This window comes from Dermacentor andersoni, chromosome 4 (assembly GCF_023375885.2).
Source record: "Dermacentor andersoni chromosome 4, qqDerAnde1_hic_scaffold, whole genome shotgun sequence".
Classification (NCBI taxonomy): Eukaryota; Metazoa; Arthropoda; class Arachnida; order Ixodida; family Ixodidae; genus Dermacentor; species Dermacentor andersoni.
This window is the reverse complement of record NC_092817.1, coordinates 125,450,731-125,467,752: the sequence shown is the minus strand read 5'-3', so window position 1 is coordinate 125,467,752 and position 17,022 is coordinate 125,450,731. Positions and strand designations below refer to the sequence as shown.

Below are 17,022 nucleotides of genomic sequence, written 5' to 3'. Positions count from 1 at the left end.
TCGGGAACTTTCAAATCAAACCATTCGTCCCTTTATCGAGGTGCCTTTGTCCCTGTTCCATTGGCGGCCAGGCATTCGCAAGATCGACCTCTTCCCCCCCCCCATATGGAGACTTGCTTTGAGGCATAATATTTGGTATGTGTTGTGTGCTGTAAGGCCCGTGTTGTGTTTGAATTCAAGCAGTGTTTTGTGGTATAGTGATTATAGCCGGTCGTGGCACTATATGGGAGGCCAGCTTGCAGTAGGAGATGGGAGTGTTCTGTTTGCAAGCCTGGACAAGTCCATACCATAAGCGGTAGGCATCTGCTTCCATCACTGGAAGGGGACAGTTTGGACATGTTGCACCCAACTTCAGCAAGACAGTTGCTTGATACATGTTGGCATGTCAATATGACACAACACTCGAGAGATGACAGAACAGGTACTAAACTTGGCTTAGCGAGGTTAAGATTCTGTGCACAAGTAATGACACGATGACAAGGGAACTGCCGCCTTCACTTAAGACGAAAGATGGAGTTTAATAATGTGTAGTTTGTTTTTCTTGCATTTTTCAATAGCAAAAATTATTTCAGGAAGAGGGGCATAAGGATTACATCTTTACATACTAAACTGTAATACTAAACTGTAAAAATGCTAGTGCTTTCACAATGATTGCACTGTACATTCTGACCTTTTACAAAGAAATGCACATGAATATGCTGTCCGTATCCTTTGATATTTACACAATCATAAAAAAGTTACGAACCACCACACATGTGCAACAGCACAAGAAGCAACAAAAAGGCTTGGTAGGAGTTGATGCAAACATAATTTTTTTTTCCTCCGTATAAATACATGGTTTACAAGAAGCAAGCAGGAGCATGGGCCAAGGGGAAGTCCTCAGTTTATCTGTAGGGTAGTCAGCATGCCTTCTAGCAGCTTCACTTGGGAGTCTTCACACTGTCTCTCCTGCAAATGAGAACCAGAGGCCAACACTGAGAGAGACTGATAAAACTGCTGCTTCCTAAACTTACTCGCACTACGAGGTGTTCACTGAAAAGGCCTAACAAAGCACAAGCCTTGTTTAGCTTTCCTAGATTGTGTATTCATGACTAATATATGACTAAACCTGTCAGTTTAGTCATATATGCACTAAACATTTGCAATAAAGTAATATGCCACCTTGAATAGTATTTCAGTATTTTTGAGTAGAACTGGGTTTACTAAGCCACGAGTTTACCCCCACAGTACCATACCCAGTCAGTGCATGCTTTTAGTGAACAGAAGTTATGAGCAGAAGCATTTTGCATCGTGAAAACAATCCAGAGTATTTTCACCTTGCTACACATTTGCATGTGAAAGTATGTTAAATGTCCATCTCTCAAAACACATTTTAACATGCGCACACATTGCAGGTGCAACCCTAGCTTTGACATTCGACTAACTCGAGCACAGCAGAGCAATCGGAGTCATAACTATGGACAGGACTATGAACACTGCATGGCAGGGGGACAAACTGCATACACTGCAGCGACATTGATACACTCATAACTCATGTCTCGGCTTACTGCCATTGCTTGAAGAACCACCGTCTGAGCTCGCATATCACAGGCTACCTTCATTCATATGCAACAGCCAGCACTCGTGTTACAATTATGTATAAGCAGCATTTTTCTTCATTTCCAAACCTATAAGCACAAGCAAAAATTTCCAATTCTCTGCAGCCTGCTGAAGGGTCAGGTGCACAAAATGTGCAAACAAACACTTGGCAGTGCTTGGTCATCACCATAAAGATAACAAAACAGCTGAGGTCAGTTTCCCATAGCTTATTTTGGGGTATGTCTATTGTCATTTCTTCATGTCAACTTGCAGCAGCAGCAATGTTGCAGAATTACTGAGTTGCACGATGTAAGCTGTCTGCATAGGCACACAAAGTCAAGAAAAGCAAGCAGCTGGAGGTAACTGCACATCTGATAAACATGTATAATCGCCATAAATTGAAATGCAGGTAGTTTCTGAAATCAGTTTCTGAAAGTGCTTTATTACTGGGTGCCAGCAAGGAACCTTCAGTCAAGATAACATTAACCGAAAGTCTATTACTGTAGCAGAATTTATCACAAATTTTAATTCATGCAATCAAGGCTTTTGCACATTGTCTGCATCCTACTCCACATAGCTCACAACAATGTTTGTGTGGAAACTGAATTTTCTCAATTATAAGTGGCTTCTCAAAGTTACAAAACAGCATAGAAAAATATGGCGCACAAATATGAACACTTTCCTTATACAGTTAAACCTTGATATAACGAATTTCAATATAACGAAATTCTCGATATAACAATGTATTCAACTTTTGACATCTTGTTGATAAACACCATGTAACTAGAACCTCAACATAACATAGTGTGTTTTGTATGCGGTTTCAATATAACGAAATTTCGCTTCCGCAGCAAAGGAATGCCGAGACAATAAATGGGAACTTCCGCGGACACAGATGGTGAAATGATTGAATTACAAGGGACTACTTGCAAATGCACCTCTCAAAATCGCGCACAGCGAGACAAAAATAACCGCCGAAGTGAAGCCGCATCATCGCGCCCTTCGCACTTAGTGCTTTAAGTGCGAGTGAAAGTGTGCCAGGGTGAGAAAGAAAGATACTGGCTTTATGCATGAGTGCTGCCTCCCCACGCAAGCAAAGATAAAGAAGGGGAGGGGAGCAAGCTCGCGGTAACGCGATCAAGCGTGTGCGAGGGGACAGAGTCGGGGGTGTAAGTTGGCAATCGTCTCAATTTTTGGTGCGCATTTGTCTCGGCTGTGGCTGCGCATGGCTGAAAGCGCAGCTGAGCATATACACAGCCGCACACCCTGCATTACAGGTAATCTGCCGCATGTGTAAAGAGTGGGCATGCCAAGACGGCGTGGCATCATGTAAGCTGTCTTCCCGCGCATTTAGTATTCAAGGTTGCATAATCTCAAGTTTCGGTGACCCGTTGGAGCGAGACGCAGACGAAGCATTCGCTCTCCGCTAATGGTGCTGATAGCGTCATCACAGTGTGGGCGACGCTATCAGTCCAGGGGTGGAGTGCACGTGAAAGCATGGCCAGCTATGCTTAATTCGTATTACCGATGTGAAGATATCGTCGACATGGCATGAAACCCTATCATTCGTCGCCAACTCCCAAAGTCATCAAAATGAATTTTCTCATTCCAATTTGCTTTCTTCGACTGCCCGATAATTCAGAAAACTCTGCGGCCCCTTTCCGTGCAAGAAAAATTGATCAGCGATTGTACTTATTTGCATAGAAGGTCAAATTTCAATACAACGAAATTTCGATATAGCAAAGCAAATTGCAGGTTTTACCTACTTCGTTATATCTGGGTTTAATTGTATCTGGAAGCAGCTTATCTATGAGTTGAAACCTCTATGTTGTGTTAAAGTTTTGGTCTTTGAAAGTAAATTACATAACACAACTGTGATTCATCCACTCCATAAAGCTGGTAAAAAATGAATTTTACTCTATCGGGTCATCATTCAACTGTGTTCTTAGGCAGCCGTTACGAGGCAAGCTCTACTTTTAATGGAAACCACTTACAAAAACCATTTTTTTTTCTTCTGGTTCTTGCGTTAGCTGGTGCAAGCGAGCATCTCCGTAGAGGAAACCTTATCAAACACTGCTCTTGCACAAGAGCAATGCAGGTGAAGTGGTAAGGCAGTTCAAATAACACACAAAATGCCTCCATTATTGCAGTGCAGAACCTTTGTTAATATGTAATACTACAAAGTAAATAACAAAATTGCTACGTTTTAAAAGCATGCAGGAAAGACACAGAAACTACTTTCTCTCTTGAAGGCTGAAACATTCCGTATGGAGTATTATATTTACATATCTTTTTGTATGCTTTAAGTATAATAATTCCTACAGAAGCTATATGGATTGCATACACTTATGTCGATTCTATATAATCATGTGGAAAACACTAGGAATTGTAGGACTGAATACTGCAAATTTCAGTAGGAATATGAAACTGCAACAAAATTTTGGACAGCACATAAAGCAAAGTTTAGATAGCATAAATATAGAGCAGCTTCCATGCAAAATTTTGTTTGAAATACGAGTAGATGCATCACAAAAAGCTAGAAAAATTCCCGTTCTTGTTACGAAAACACGAGAAAACACCACCATTACTATTCGCCAGAAATGATTCAACACTTCGAACATTCAGAACCAGCACGGCACCTGGCCATGACCTCCGCATGCTAGGGATCTCTGAGGCTATGTTCTGGGAATAGTGTCACATCCGCTAACTACTCTGAGCCTGGGTCACCTGCCTAAGTGATATTGTGATAGTGACAGTGAAGAAAGCAGCAGAACTGTGAACGACGAAACTAACCTTTTATTGGGCGAACTTGTACCCACAAAAGCAAGTTACATTCAATGCACAGCGAAAGCGCAAACACGGTCGTCCAAATGTGATCTGTGGGGCAAGCGTGTCGGTTTTTATACATGAGTCATCAAAAGTTCCAGAGTAATCGCTGGTGCCCACGTGCCATCCAGAATGTACTACACAACTCGCGTTGCGCATACTTGCAATCAGATTACCCAAGGTTCGGTGACAATAGACAGCAGATAGAAGCAGCGATAACATTAGAGAAACTTCCCGGTACATGCAGGCACGTCCTGCACTGAGCGATAACATTTGTTAGATGGTGAAACGCAGTCGCCTGATGAAATATAAACAAGTACACATGTCAATATTGACGTAACAGTTCTGCGGAAGCCCGCAAGTCCACCTTGCGGGCTTCCGCAGAACTATTATGTCAAACTCTTGCCTTTGCCTCGAGTTGTTGACAAATTCAACTTCGCCCTGCCATCTGCTAGCCGCCTGGTTAGCTCAGATGGTAGAGCGGCTGCCCCGGAAAGGCGGTGGTCCCGGGTTCTAGTCCCGGACCAGGACGAATTTTTCTTCACCTGTGCGGCTTTTCTTTCGAGGAACCGGTATGGGTTTCCTTTATAGCAATTGTTACGAACTGGTGGATGTCTGATTCTCCCTTTATTAACATGTCAATATTTAAAGGCTGCTGATAAATTAATACAGTTATCCACCCTCCAGCTTTGCCAGAATTGCTTCGATATGATGTACTGCTCATTTACAACCATCTTGCCAAAATTATATTTTGTTGTCACTGGCCTTTAACTGAGTAACAAGCACCAAGGTTGATGTTGCTACGCAACCTACAAGTACAACTTCACACAGTTTGTTACGGCAATTTGTTGCAACCAGTACAACCACATATTGCATTTAACATGCACGCCAGACACACAAGGCACTGTGCAAACAAGATGAGAAGAGAAGCTACAAAAAAGCTTCACGGCTTTTTGTTGCACTTACTTGGTACTTTTTTGTGATTTGTTGAGATGCCCAAGCTGCGTATCGCTGGTTGTCCTTTTTCTTCTGTACAGAACTCTTGGGGTGAGAGCCAATGTGACTGGCAGCCTGTGAAGCACAAGTACATTGCCAGTTAGCTCACTGTGATGTCACTAACTTTACACCCAAAATCACTCCAAGTCACTCAAAACCTCACTAATATATGCGAAGCAAAGCTACATTCAAACTTAATTAATGTTACAACATACCCATTCACAGAAAGACCTTAGTTCTTGTTTCAAATCCCTATTACCTCTCTAACATTGCTGCCACTTATTTTAAGTGCGTTATTCTGGAGCAGGGGAGCTTTCCTGCAAGAGTACACCTAGTGGGCTTGTCTATTTTGTCTGCTGTTGAAGTTCTGATTGGCTGGGCTGGGATCCGCATCCGCGGCCGCAAGGCGCCACAGCCAATCAGCACTTCAGCAGCAGTTGAAGTGGACTCTTACAGAATACCTCCCCAGTACTACAGTGCAAGCAACAAAGAATGATATTGTGAACAGGAATTCCAGTCAAAAAGTTAAAGGGGCCCTGAAACACTTTCTTAACTAATCACAGAATGGCGTCGCTACTGAAGGATGCCATCTCACGAATCTCACTCTGCAAAAATTTTTGTAATCCTTCAACTATAGGTCAAGTTATCACACAGATATCTAGTTTTCTCTCTCTCTCTTAGTCTCGACTAGCACATTGAAGCTACACAGCGGAGAAGCCAAGCAGGCAAAGCTCTGCCCAAAAGTTGAGCGTCATGGCGCTGAAAGGACTCGTCATGACACCCCTTGGCGGCCGCGGTAGACTACACTATGCAGCACACCGCTGCTATCTCGAAGGCCACACGCAGAAGACGCAGCTATGCATATTATCGTGCATAGACCAGCAGTGCAAAGATGACATGATTTTTCTGTCTTTTTGAGATCACAGACTTATATAGTTTCATTCGTTTAGCTCAAAATTAGCAATTATATATTGCTGAGAACGTTCTCAGAATCAGGAAATTAGCCAATAGCATTGGTGGCCCCAGCTGCTCATAATGGTGCTGCATGATGACATTGCAGTAGTGAAAGCAAGCGATTTTTCGCCATGTTTTACACGAGATGGTAAATTCCCTGCTGCATGCAGTGGAGTAATATTTGGATCACATGTTCACGGCAGCCTCTATGACGGATCGGCAATGTTTTCTTACTGTGTTCAAAAACTATTTCAGCGCCCTTTTAAAGACGGTCTTACTTGTGCACACGAATAATATGCAAATATTTTATCAGAACTTGTAAATATGCAACTTGGAGCCAAACGTTATAGTTTACATTTGGCAAAATATCTGATAAACACTAGCCCTCTGTCAATTATAAGGATGTTTATGTGAGAAGTTTTTCCCTACAAGATAAAAATTTATCATAAGACGAAAGCAATGGTTTTGCTGTTCAATTTTATTCTAACTTTAACAGTTTATTCTAACAGAGCTTGGGCTTCTGACTGACTCACTAGCTTCGACTTGCTTAGTTTCGCATTTTTGGAATTAAGCATGTCTTTTTTGCAGTGTTTAATGCAGTAGCTGCAACTGTATCCACTCGTGCTTCCAAGAACGTACCATGTCTGCTTTCAGCTATTAGCCAATTAATATTCACGTAATTAAAGCAAACATAAAAATGACATGTTACCAAGAATAGTCCGTAGAGTGCTCGAATGTTGTTTGGATTCAGCTTGACTGCTTGTGCAAAGTACGACCTTGCCAGCTCCATTGTTTCCATGTTTCCTATTGTGTACTGAATCTGTGGGGAAAGGAAACAGACCAATTTGAAGCTCAGACTTCAGCCCCAACATCGTGCAGCAGTTTCAATAACTTCCAATGTGTCTGAAACATTAGCGGCCAATCAATGAGAGGTTATTTCTCATCAGGTTAGAATGCATGTTTTGTAGCGATGTCTTCTTTATTCTTTCTGTCCCTTGTGCCGAGTGGTCCATCCTGACAAAAATGATGTGCGACAGCGTATGCACAGCAACAATAATTGCATCATGTGACCTATACCATCAAAAACAACCCACAATGGCATGTGCAGGCTGGTGGCAAAAACTAAAAATAATGGTGTTGGAAAAGTACAGTAACAAAATCTGGTTCGTGTGGTTTCCGGCAAAACAACCACAAATAATTTGCAGCTAGCAAATTGAATATTACGCTTCCTCAGAAAAATTTATCACTGCGAATACTTCACAATATGTAAATCACCACAGAATCACAAAGCCATGAATTTTTGCATGTAAACTGCTCCTCTGCATAATAACAGTGGTCAACACTGATAGTGCCACCATCCCACTATCGCGAGATTGTAATGTCAAACAATCTATATGACTGAAACAATCATGCAGTACGGTGCAACTTTGGGGAAACAATGTAAAAGCCCTTCCAAGCTACGAAAAGGCAAGGGGTGAATGGAAGGGAATGCAATCTTGGCTCACAATGCCAGATAACTGAATCTATCTTATTGTACGATGCTTAAGTCAACAAAATGCCAATTTGCTTCCTATCTGCAACATTCCCGTCATGATTGTATCCCGGAGTTCCCTTTGGTAAGTTAGTATGAAAAAATTTTTGCTTAGAGCAAGAACACAAAAAAGACGAAAGGATACTCAAGACAGCACGCTCAATTTTGCACATCTTTCCGTCTTCCCCGCCAAACAACCTGTTCTCTAATAATGCCATACCAACAAACTCAAACAATCAAGATTAGCATTTAAAAAAATGAAATTAAGGAATTTTACGTGCCAAAACCACAATCTGATTATGAGGCACACCACAGTGGAGGACTCCGGGTTAATTTTGACCACCTGGGGTTCTTTAACATGCACCCAATGCACAGTACCCCCATGGCAGTTTTTGCATTTCACCACCATCAAAATGCAGTCGCTGTAGCCGGGATTCGATCCCGTGCTTAGCAGCACAATACCATAGCCACCAAGTCACCACGCTGGGTAGTCAAGATTTGTATGAAACTTCACAATCCCTAGCTGCAAGCAAAGCAGGTGTACCTCTGCATAGCGCTGGTAGTAGAGGTGGTTGTGCGGATTGCAAAGGATAAGCTCCTCGAGGCAGAAGGCAGCACGGGCAAGGTCCTGCTCTCGTAGATACAGCCCACACAGCTGCAGCCAGGCCTCCTGGTCACCCATGAAGCGGCGCAAGTAGTCGCTCAGCTCACGCACCGCTTCCCCAACCATCTGCTGTGACAGCAGCACTGCCACGCGTCGCTTGTGCACTGCAGAGTTTGCCTCATCCTGAGCCAGCAGTGCATCATACTGTTCAAATGCCTCGTCGTACCTGCGTCAAGCCAAAACAACCAAGAGGGTTGCAGCCGCTTTGCCCAAAAGGTATGAGCTAGAGCTACATGACAGTTACATTCCTACCAACCTGTGAACTTTCAAATTCGTCAGAATCCTGCAGACACAGCAAAGGGAGGCAGTAATAGCAAACACTTTCTTTTTTTTTACCACCGAGAGCACACTTCTTTTAGGGATACATAAGCACTACATTAATGATGATTTACCTTTAGACATAAACAAGCAGAAGAAAACTTACCTGAGACTGACAAGCAACATACTGTTTATATGTGCTATAACAGTGATTAATTTTTAGGCAACAATGCTGCTGCCGATCTCGCCTGCTTCAGCAACTTGTCTGAATAAACTTGCTCGAAACATGTAACCCTCTGGTACACTGGCATCAGACGGTGCACAAGAAGGCAGCGCAGGTACCACCCAATATCTATTCCTTGCATGCATTTTGTTGCGTCACTGTGCTGCACCATTATTCCGACGCCTTTAAGCCTTTTTTGTGAACAGACTTTCTTGCAAAGCGTGACGCAACATTAGTAAAACTGTAGAACAAGCTTAAATTTGTGAACGTCGTGGAAAATGCAGGAGATTTGGGAAGTATAACACGGTTAGGGCACTTGACTGGGCTGATCACGAGCTTTACACTACAAACTGACGGTTTCATTGGTTGTTCTGATTCACAGACACAAGACATAAAATATGCAGAACTACACAATCTGAATTACTTGTTTCTACTGCCAGTCATTGGCATTATGCAGGCAAAATCTGAGCTGTAAAGAAAGTTATTTAAACCAATGAAACTCTTGCAGTCTTTCACTGCTAGCATATATATATTGTGGCTTTTATTATGGCCAGTCAACAATGTTGATACAAAGATTGTTTATTTAAGGTCCAGTGGACTGCACAAAGGCACTTTATGCTGATGAGATGCTGGCACCTGGGTTGCCCATTATGCTGATAGGCAATCTCATGTGTCTTCTCATATTTCTGCTCATATTTAGTTATGTCATTGTAGTATCTTTGTATATATATATATTAAATTTTGTTGTGCAACTGTTTCCTATCTTTTGCATACTTTGTTATCGTTTATTTTTATTTATTTCTTGCCCTTATGTTGTTTCTCCCATGTAAAATGCCTTAACCACCTATATACTGCTGTTTGAATGACTGTAAATACATAACTAAATCTAATACCTGTGTCACACGGGCACATTTGGAAGGCCTTCCAGTCAACGGCCTTTGAAACGCCACAACTCTATCGACTCAAAGGAGTTGTCGCACTGCTACACGGCACTTTTGAAAGGCTGTTGAGTGGTTCAGGCGTTTCTCGCAAAATTTTGTGGCGCTGCGGATCTTTATTTTCGTTTTCATGTCACGAAAAGTTAAACAACATTAAAACCATTTAAAAGCACTATAATTTCTTCCGTGTTTGTTTATACATTAAAAAAAATTTGTTTATACATTGCCATACATATATGTTTAGTTTTTAAGTTGTTGAGTAGCGAAACTGCGGCAACGTTTGCGCCGCTCGATGCGGCTGCCGTTTCGATGTGTGTTAGCACATGTCAAGTGGCAAAAACACTTTATTGAATAATCAATAACACTCATATATAGTATTTTTAGAGCATTTGGTCTGATTTGTTGTTTTTAACCGTGAGTACGAGCACACTGTGAACGAGAGGGTATGTTCGTGCTGTTTCCGCTTCCGTTGCTCAAAGGCCATCGAGATTTCGATAGCGTTGTAGGGTGCTGCGTTGACTCGATAGACTATTGACTCGGCGGCCTTCGAAACTGCCCGTGTAGCAGCTCGAACTTGACCTTTGAGTCAACTGACTATCGGTTGGAAGGCCTTCCAAACACCCGTGTGACACGGGTATTAAACTTATATACAAGAACACACCTTTCTATTTTTTCTTTGTTTTTAATTTCTTTGCCTCAAAAGAAATTGCCCTTTACAAAATGTTCTGCAAAGAATGATGGATCAGTGGTATGCAGGAATTATGCAGAATGCATTTTCTGGAAATCAGGCCCAATTTCACAAAATTTTCTACAGTTACACACATTCCTGCAAAAGTGTGGTCTCATAGGAGCTTGTAGTGATTGCTCACAATGATTGAAGCATCATTAACATAACAGCCACTGCAAGGCCAGTAGATGCATGGTACTAATTAAGTTTGTTCCGCAAATAAACAACACAATGGAGTAATAATGAAATTGCCATTACAACATATATGTGTGCCCCCTTTCTTCGGCTTCGATCTACTTCTAGTTGCAGCACCCAGATAGGCAGCCCTTCTTACAACATATGGGTGCTGCATTAATTAATAATGGTTAATCAGTTCTGCAGAAATTTGCAATGTGGAGGAAGAAACATGAAAGAGGAAATTTGTCACCGGCCTGATACTAGTCAAAGCTACCTGTATCGGTTTCGTTTGTAACTTCAGCTACTGACGGCTGGTAGATAAATATTACTTTTCATAGGTATAATGGTTACAGATAGTTTACTCATTCCTCCTGTAGTTTAGTTTACGGTTCAGTACTGGGAAAGCATCTGCCTCATTCATATGCGAACAGCAAGGCAACAGCACTGTTTGCTCTTGGTTTCCTGGAGTTGAGCTGCAAACATAAACCAATGATAGACCACCTGCCATACTTGTGGGAATGCCGATTTCTATTAAATGTGTCGGAACGAACCGATCGGTTCTTCTAATGGCCTAAAGGCATACTACAGCCGCATGTCTCCCAGATGCTTGGAACAAGACGTATGCTTTATGGTTACAACCTCAAGGCTGTTTGGTTTCTTTCTCAAGAATCAGAAAAACACAAGGACATTAAAATTCTCGGAGGCACTTACTTTTCAAGTGCTTCCAGCTTCTTCACTCGTAAACTCCCAGGAAACTCTTCGTCCAATTTGTTCAAACACTCCTGCAAAAAATTCACGGTTTATTATCAATCCCGAGCGCAACATACAAGGCCTGGGCCGTCGAGAATGCGTTTCCCACCTTTGCGAGGGCCATTTCGTGGCAATCTAACGCCGCTATGCACACTTGTTCGTAGACAACCCATTCTGGAACGGACACACGACCGACAGTGAGGCAAGCAGCATCAATTAGTGGCCATATGCGTGCTTACAACAACCACTCGATCATTCGCAGCTCCGACTTACTTTCGTCACCCAGCTTTTTAATATTCTTGGCGATCACGCTGTGCCACAACTCGACCGTCTCTTCCGACCTCCTGTCGTTCTCTTCTCTCCACTGCCGCAGTGTTTCCCGTGCATCTGTAAAGGATCACGCCCTACAGTCAGAAACGTATGCATTGCAAGCAACGTTTGCGTGCGTCGTTTTGTACTTACTATCCACCTCATCTGCGAAAAGTGCGAAAGACGTTAACGTGCGCTTTAACATCAGACAGTTTGCGCTAACGCGATTCGATCTGCGTAGCTTTAGGTCACAAAATGCAAATCAAGCAAGCCGAAACCTACGGCAGCTTCTATTAAATTCACGACCGTCCGGAAAAGCCAGTTGCGCTACAGCCCTGACGCAGTGAAAATTTTTAGGCGACGTTTCAAGCGACATTTTCCATGTTATGTAACTATATTCGCCAGGCAACAGCGGTACCAGGAAAAGGAAACACGCGAGCGCGTTTTTCCGGCACATGCGTCGGGCTTTGCGGCAGAGCGCAGCCATCATTTTGTCGTAACTTAATAGCTATTTAGCATTAAATGACCAATGTATTTTCTAGCCAGCCTCCTTTAAGTTAAAATGCGGTGGAAAACGCTAGTGAACAAAACTGAGAGAGTGGTAGCGCCAATACAGACCGTCCCAGCTCAGGCGATGCAAGTCGAGGGTGCCGGCAGCCATTTTTAATGAATAAAATAAGAGAGAGTGAGAAAGAAAATAGAAACATGGATAAGTAAAGTGACCTGAAAGGAGGGGGAGAAAAGGGTCCCCTATGGCAAGACCGGCATGAGGCGCCATCTAATAGTGTATGTTGATTTTGGCTGATCATTGCTTCATTCTTTATTTCCACATGACACCTTTCGCTCGATTCTGTTCATTTCTTGTCATTCACCGTTCAATACCGGTGGACCCTGGTAATAACGTAAGTGGAGCGCTGGCGGTTCGGACCACTGACATACCACTGATGCCTGCGCTATGCTCCAGAACGTCGCTTCGTACTTACCAGCGCGAAGGGGGACACTCACCCTTGACGACAACCAGTCGGGGCATTTGCGTTTTTCACTCGGCCGTGTCTTGACACACACCACGCCGTCGTGCTGCCTTGCTTTCATGGCGCATGCGCCGCCCGCGCGTGGAGGAAAAGGCCTCACCTATGCTCGAGACGCGCAGTGTTTTTGACGACGAAGCCAAATGGACGCATAAAAACATTTAGGAAGAAACCATCTCGGGATGGCAGTCGATGTTAACGCGATTGGCCTGAAAGCAAACGTACTCGTCGTGTATGAGGCGTGTACTGCAGCTAGGCTCCTCTCTCGTGCTTCCCTCCACCTCTACTTTAGGGGGCTGTCACGTGCTGCGTCGCACCGTGTCGCCTCGATGTAGTGTTACAACCGAGGTGGTATAAATAAAGACTACTTTAACGGGGCCCAGAACCACCATTCGGGCAAAACTGACAATTTTTTTTTTTTTATGTGATTAGCATTCTTTGGGAACTTCACCCAGTTTGCAGTATGTCTATCTGCATGTATATTTGTCTTGAGCTGACCATTTTCCACCTGCTGTGCTGAGGGAACCAGGTTCAAAACGAATCGTCGGACCAATTAACTTGTCACTAGGTAAGTAACACTGGGTATTGTAACACTTCAACGAACCTCTATGACAACAACTTGGACCTGCAAGCAGCAGTGGGAGCTAGAAGAGGAAGACAAGTGTTGCCGTTAATGCAATTAGCATTACACATCATCACATTAATCTGCTGCACCCCAGAAGTAATCTACGAAATTCTGCTTAGCTGTACTAAGTGTAGATTGGCTAAACTGGCCACAAGCAGCAGCAGGAGCTCGAAGATAAAATTTCGACTGTCTGGCCACATACGCACCTCATATATGATGCACTTCAGCGGTGGCAATTCAGTGTGTCAATTTATCACTTCAGTGGTAATCACATTAACGTCAACCTTCATCGTGAGGTGGGCAGTGCCAGAATGTTTGAAACATTATTCAATATAGAGCTAGAGGTGTGCAAATATTCAAATTTTTTTACTAACGAATTGAATAGTATCCTATTTAATTTGGTCTTAAAATAGAATAGTCTCTATTCATAAATTCAAATATTTTTTGAATACCTTTTGAATATTTCGAAACATCAAGTGTGCCCAAATAAACATAGAATTGGAGCAAATGCAAGGTAAATTTTCACCCCCACAAGTATAGAATAGACGTAAAACATGAGAACTTACGTAGCAGCAGAGCAGGCTAAGTCATATTTAGGTAGCCATACTTTACAACTGTACGGCGATCATTCACTCTCTCTGAAGAGCCATTGTGCATGTGAAGACGCTACTCATTTGCTTCCAATGTTCTACCTGTGCTTTTAATGACAGCTTGACAACGTAATATACTTGCCAACTTTAAGAATACTGGGATGTGAACATTGTTTTATCTTAACTTTGATAACGGCTGCTCATTATTAGAAAATTATTCCAAAAGTATTTGATATTTGATTCAATTCACTTATGCACTATTTGAGTCGTAATGAATTCAGTCTCAAAAATCACTATTTGAACACCCTTATATATAAACTGACGACAGTCAACGTCAGTGCGATTAGCCTTAAAGCAATGTGTATTGACATACTGCATTGCCACTGCCAAAAGGTACACATTGTGTGTGAGGTGTGTACTGTAACCGGGCTCCCCTCTTGCGCTTCCCGCCACCTCTACTTGCATATATATACATATACTAACCAACCAGCCTTAACTTTTCAGGGCATTTCCTGCCAGCAGAAAGCATGTCAACAAGGGGTTTAACTTAGCCCAAAAACAAGTACATATTCCCATTTCAGAGTGGCTAAACCAACAAACATATAGGCAAATCAGTGCATCACACAAACAAAAGCAAGCAAGAGACTCAAGGAAAATGACAAAACACTTTTTAAACTGTCCAGCTGGTGTGTTGATGTATCTTCAAGGTTACATGTACAGCAAAATACAAAAAGTTGAGACTTTCTGCATTCATATACTTGGCTCCTTTGCCTATGATTCATGGTGCTCCGTACAAATGTATGGTATGTTAGCAATGACAGCATTCCAATATGAATGGTGCAATTTAGGCAAGGTACACGAGGTACGTGGTGGCATATCTGCATCACACCTCTACAATTATGACATTTGACTAAAACTCAATTGATCTACCTGCCATCTATATGGCATCATAATGTATACATCGTTTTTCTTTTGCTGCACTCGCAGCTTATGTTGAATGCTTATGCCCATTAAATCTTGTTTGAGAACATCAATGGTGGACATATGTCACCCTACAAACCGCTGACTTTGCTTGTATTACCCAGAGAACACCTGCAATCTTTTGTTTTCCCTCAGCTCATGGCTCAGACTATGGGGGATCGGCCACGATTGAGATGTCATTAGAATGCATTTAGTACGAACTAAAATACCAGAATATTTGGGGAGGATTGCAAGAAATGAAAAATCAAGTGCTGGAGAAAAATCATATGAAATAATTTGAAGTTCAACAGCTTAGCAAGCAATCATGTGACCTGAAGTACTTATACGTGTGTAAACTTTTCAGTGCGACTTCTCACGCAACTTTTTTAAACACATTTTCAGGAGTCAACTTCTTTACTTTTTTAGCTTTTAAGATATCACTGGTGAAGTTCTGTTGACCTTGCTTCATTGTGGACCGGCACCTTCATCAGTCACGACATACCTTTGCCGGTTCATTTTGACCTTTCTTCTTTTTATAAATGTGGCACATCACTCCCTAACATACCGTCAATGTGCATAACTGTTTGCACTGTCAACAGTGTGTGCCAGACAGCTTTACTTGCTTGAAGTAGATTTTACTAGGGCACCTGTTGCAGTTGCTGTCACAATTAAGCAAGAATTCAAACCGTGCAAATTAGGGAGAAGTTCGCAAAATTAACCACCGACATTGCTAAGCGATCTTACAGCAAGGGCCAATGTGCTACAAGTTCGCGTTCTTCAAAGCATGGTTAACACTGGGACTGCAAGAATGAGCATATGAAATTGCAGCAATGACACGCGACCTCTTAGCATTAGTGATGTGATGGTACATTTCCACATTCCTATCCTGTCACGCCAGCGGCACACCCTTCGCCAGCTGCCACCAGACGTGCTGGCAACATCAGCCTTTAGCTGCCCCTTTACAATTTACGCCCCTTGGATACCAAGAGTGCATTTTTCATTAACATCTTTTTCCCTTCTGCTCAAGTAAAAAATAGACCATTGTGTTCATTTTGTCAGAGAAAGACACAATAAAAAACTAATTAGAGGGTTGTTAATTACCCTTTTACAATAACAAAAAGGGCACTTTACTGCAATGGGAGGCTTGATAATGTAGAGGTGTAAAAACGAAACGTCTGTGGTGCTGGCACCACAGCATCTGCTTGGGCCTAGTTACATTATCGTTAAAGAACTATGTTGCATCTAAAAGCACAAAATTTAGAATTTAGCAAGTTTTAATAACTGGTACTGAGCAACGACTCAAAACACTTTAACTTATTTGAAATCCATGCAGTCACACTGACATACCGTCAAGCAGGTTTTGGTGCAAAATTTAACTTTACCCTTTAGTTTCTCTTCAACTAAACTACCCATTACTGCACAATTATAATAGAGTTCCCTTTTGTGTTCACTTAATGTGAAATATTGGCAAACTACTCGGCGGCAGCTGCACAACCTGCACAGAGTTCTTTTAAGTGGTTCCTAACTTCAAATACCACTGCATACCAGAGTAATTTCATAGCATAGTAAGCAAGTTACTAAATCTGCACAATGCTGTGAAAGTTTGCCCACGGAGCACTTGCACACCAATGCCAGCTCATCAATAACATTTCTTACATAAATAGCATCTTTTGCACTCGGACGTGTCCTGAAGTCAATTACAAAAGTGCACCGACGTGCATATATGCCATGCTGTTAACCAATGCAGATTGTTTTTCTGCAACGTGCCCTACCTTTCACAGCACTGCGCAGTTTTCGCTCGACTCATCATTGCTGGGCGACGAGCACTCCCGACAGTGCCATTCAGAAATACAGCTAGCAATGATGCACTGAATCAACTTGTAAGGAA

The 17,022-nt window shown here is 42.4% G+C and overlaps 1 protein-coding gene across 4 annotated transcripts; it reads right to left on the bottom strand.

The window, feature by feature from the left end:
- Positions 1–780: 780 nt before the first annotated feature.
- LOC126537598 (ER membrane protein complex subunit 2-like) lies at positions 781–13,234 on the bottom strand. Of its 4 annotated transcripts, none has more exons than XM_050184731.3 (8): positions 12,915–13,234; positions 11,896–12,009; positions 11,732–11,796; positions 11,584–11,654; positions 8,430–8,715; positions 7,064–7,174; positions 5,371–5,475; positions 781–948 (listed from the first exon to the last, which is right to left on the bottom strand). In XM_050184731.3, the coding sequence occupies exons 1-8, from the start codon at positions 13,021–13,023 to the stop codon at positions 880–882; spliced, it is 930 nt and encodes a 309-aa protein (XP_050040688.1). In that variant the 5' UTR covers positions 13,024–13,234; the 3' UTR covers positions 781–879. The 4 variants fall into 4 exon arrangements, with proteins under 4 accessions (XP_050040688.1, XP_050040691.1, XP_050040687.1 ...); XM_050184734.3 differs by having other exon boundaries at positions 12,937–13,038; XM_050184730.3 differs by lacking the exon at positions 12,915–13,234 and adding an exon at positions 12,550–12,652.
- Positions 13,235–17,022: the final 3,788 nt, after the last annotated feature.

What these genes read in the sequence shown, in the direction of transcription:
- LOC126537598 (XM_050184731.3), bottom strand. Translation starts at nt 13,023, where the DNA reads ATGAAAGCAAGGCAGCACGACGGCGTGGTGTGTGTCAAGACACGGCCG. An exon ending in AAGCTGGAAGCACTTGAAAA is followed by an intron (nt 8,716 to 11,583) that starts GTAAGTGCCTCC and finishes GGCTTGACGCAG; the next exon opens with GTACGACGAGGCATTTGAAC. An exon ending in ACTACCAGCGCTATGCAGAG is followed by an intron (nt 7,175 to 8,429) that starts GTACACCTGCTT and finishes CTTTCCCCACAG; the next exon opens with ATTCAGTACACAATAGGAAA.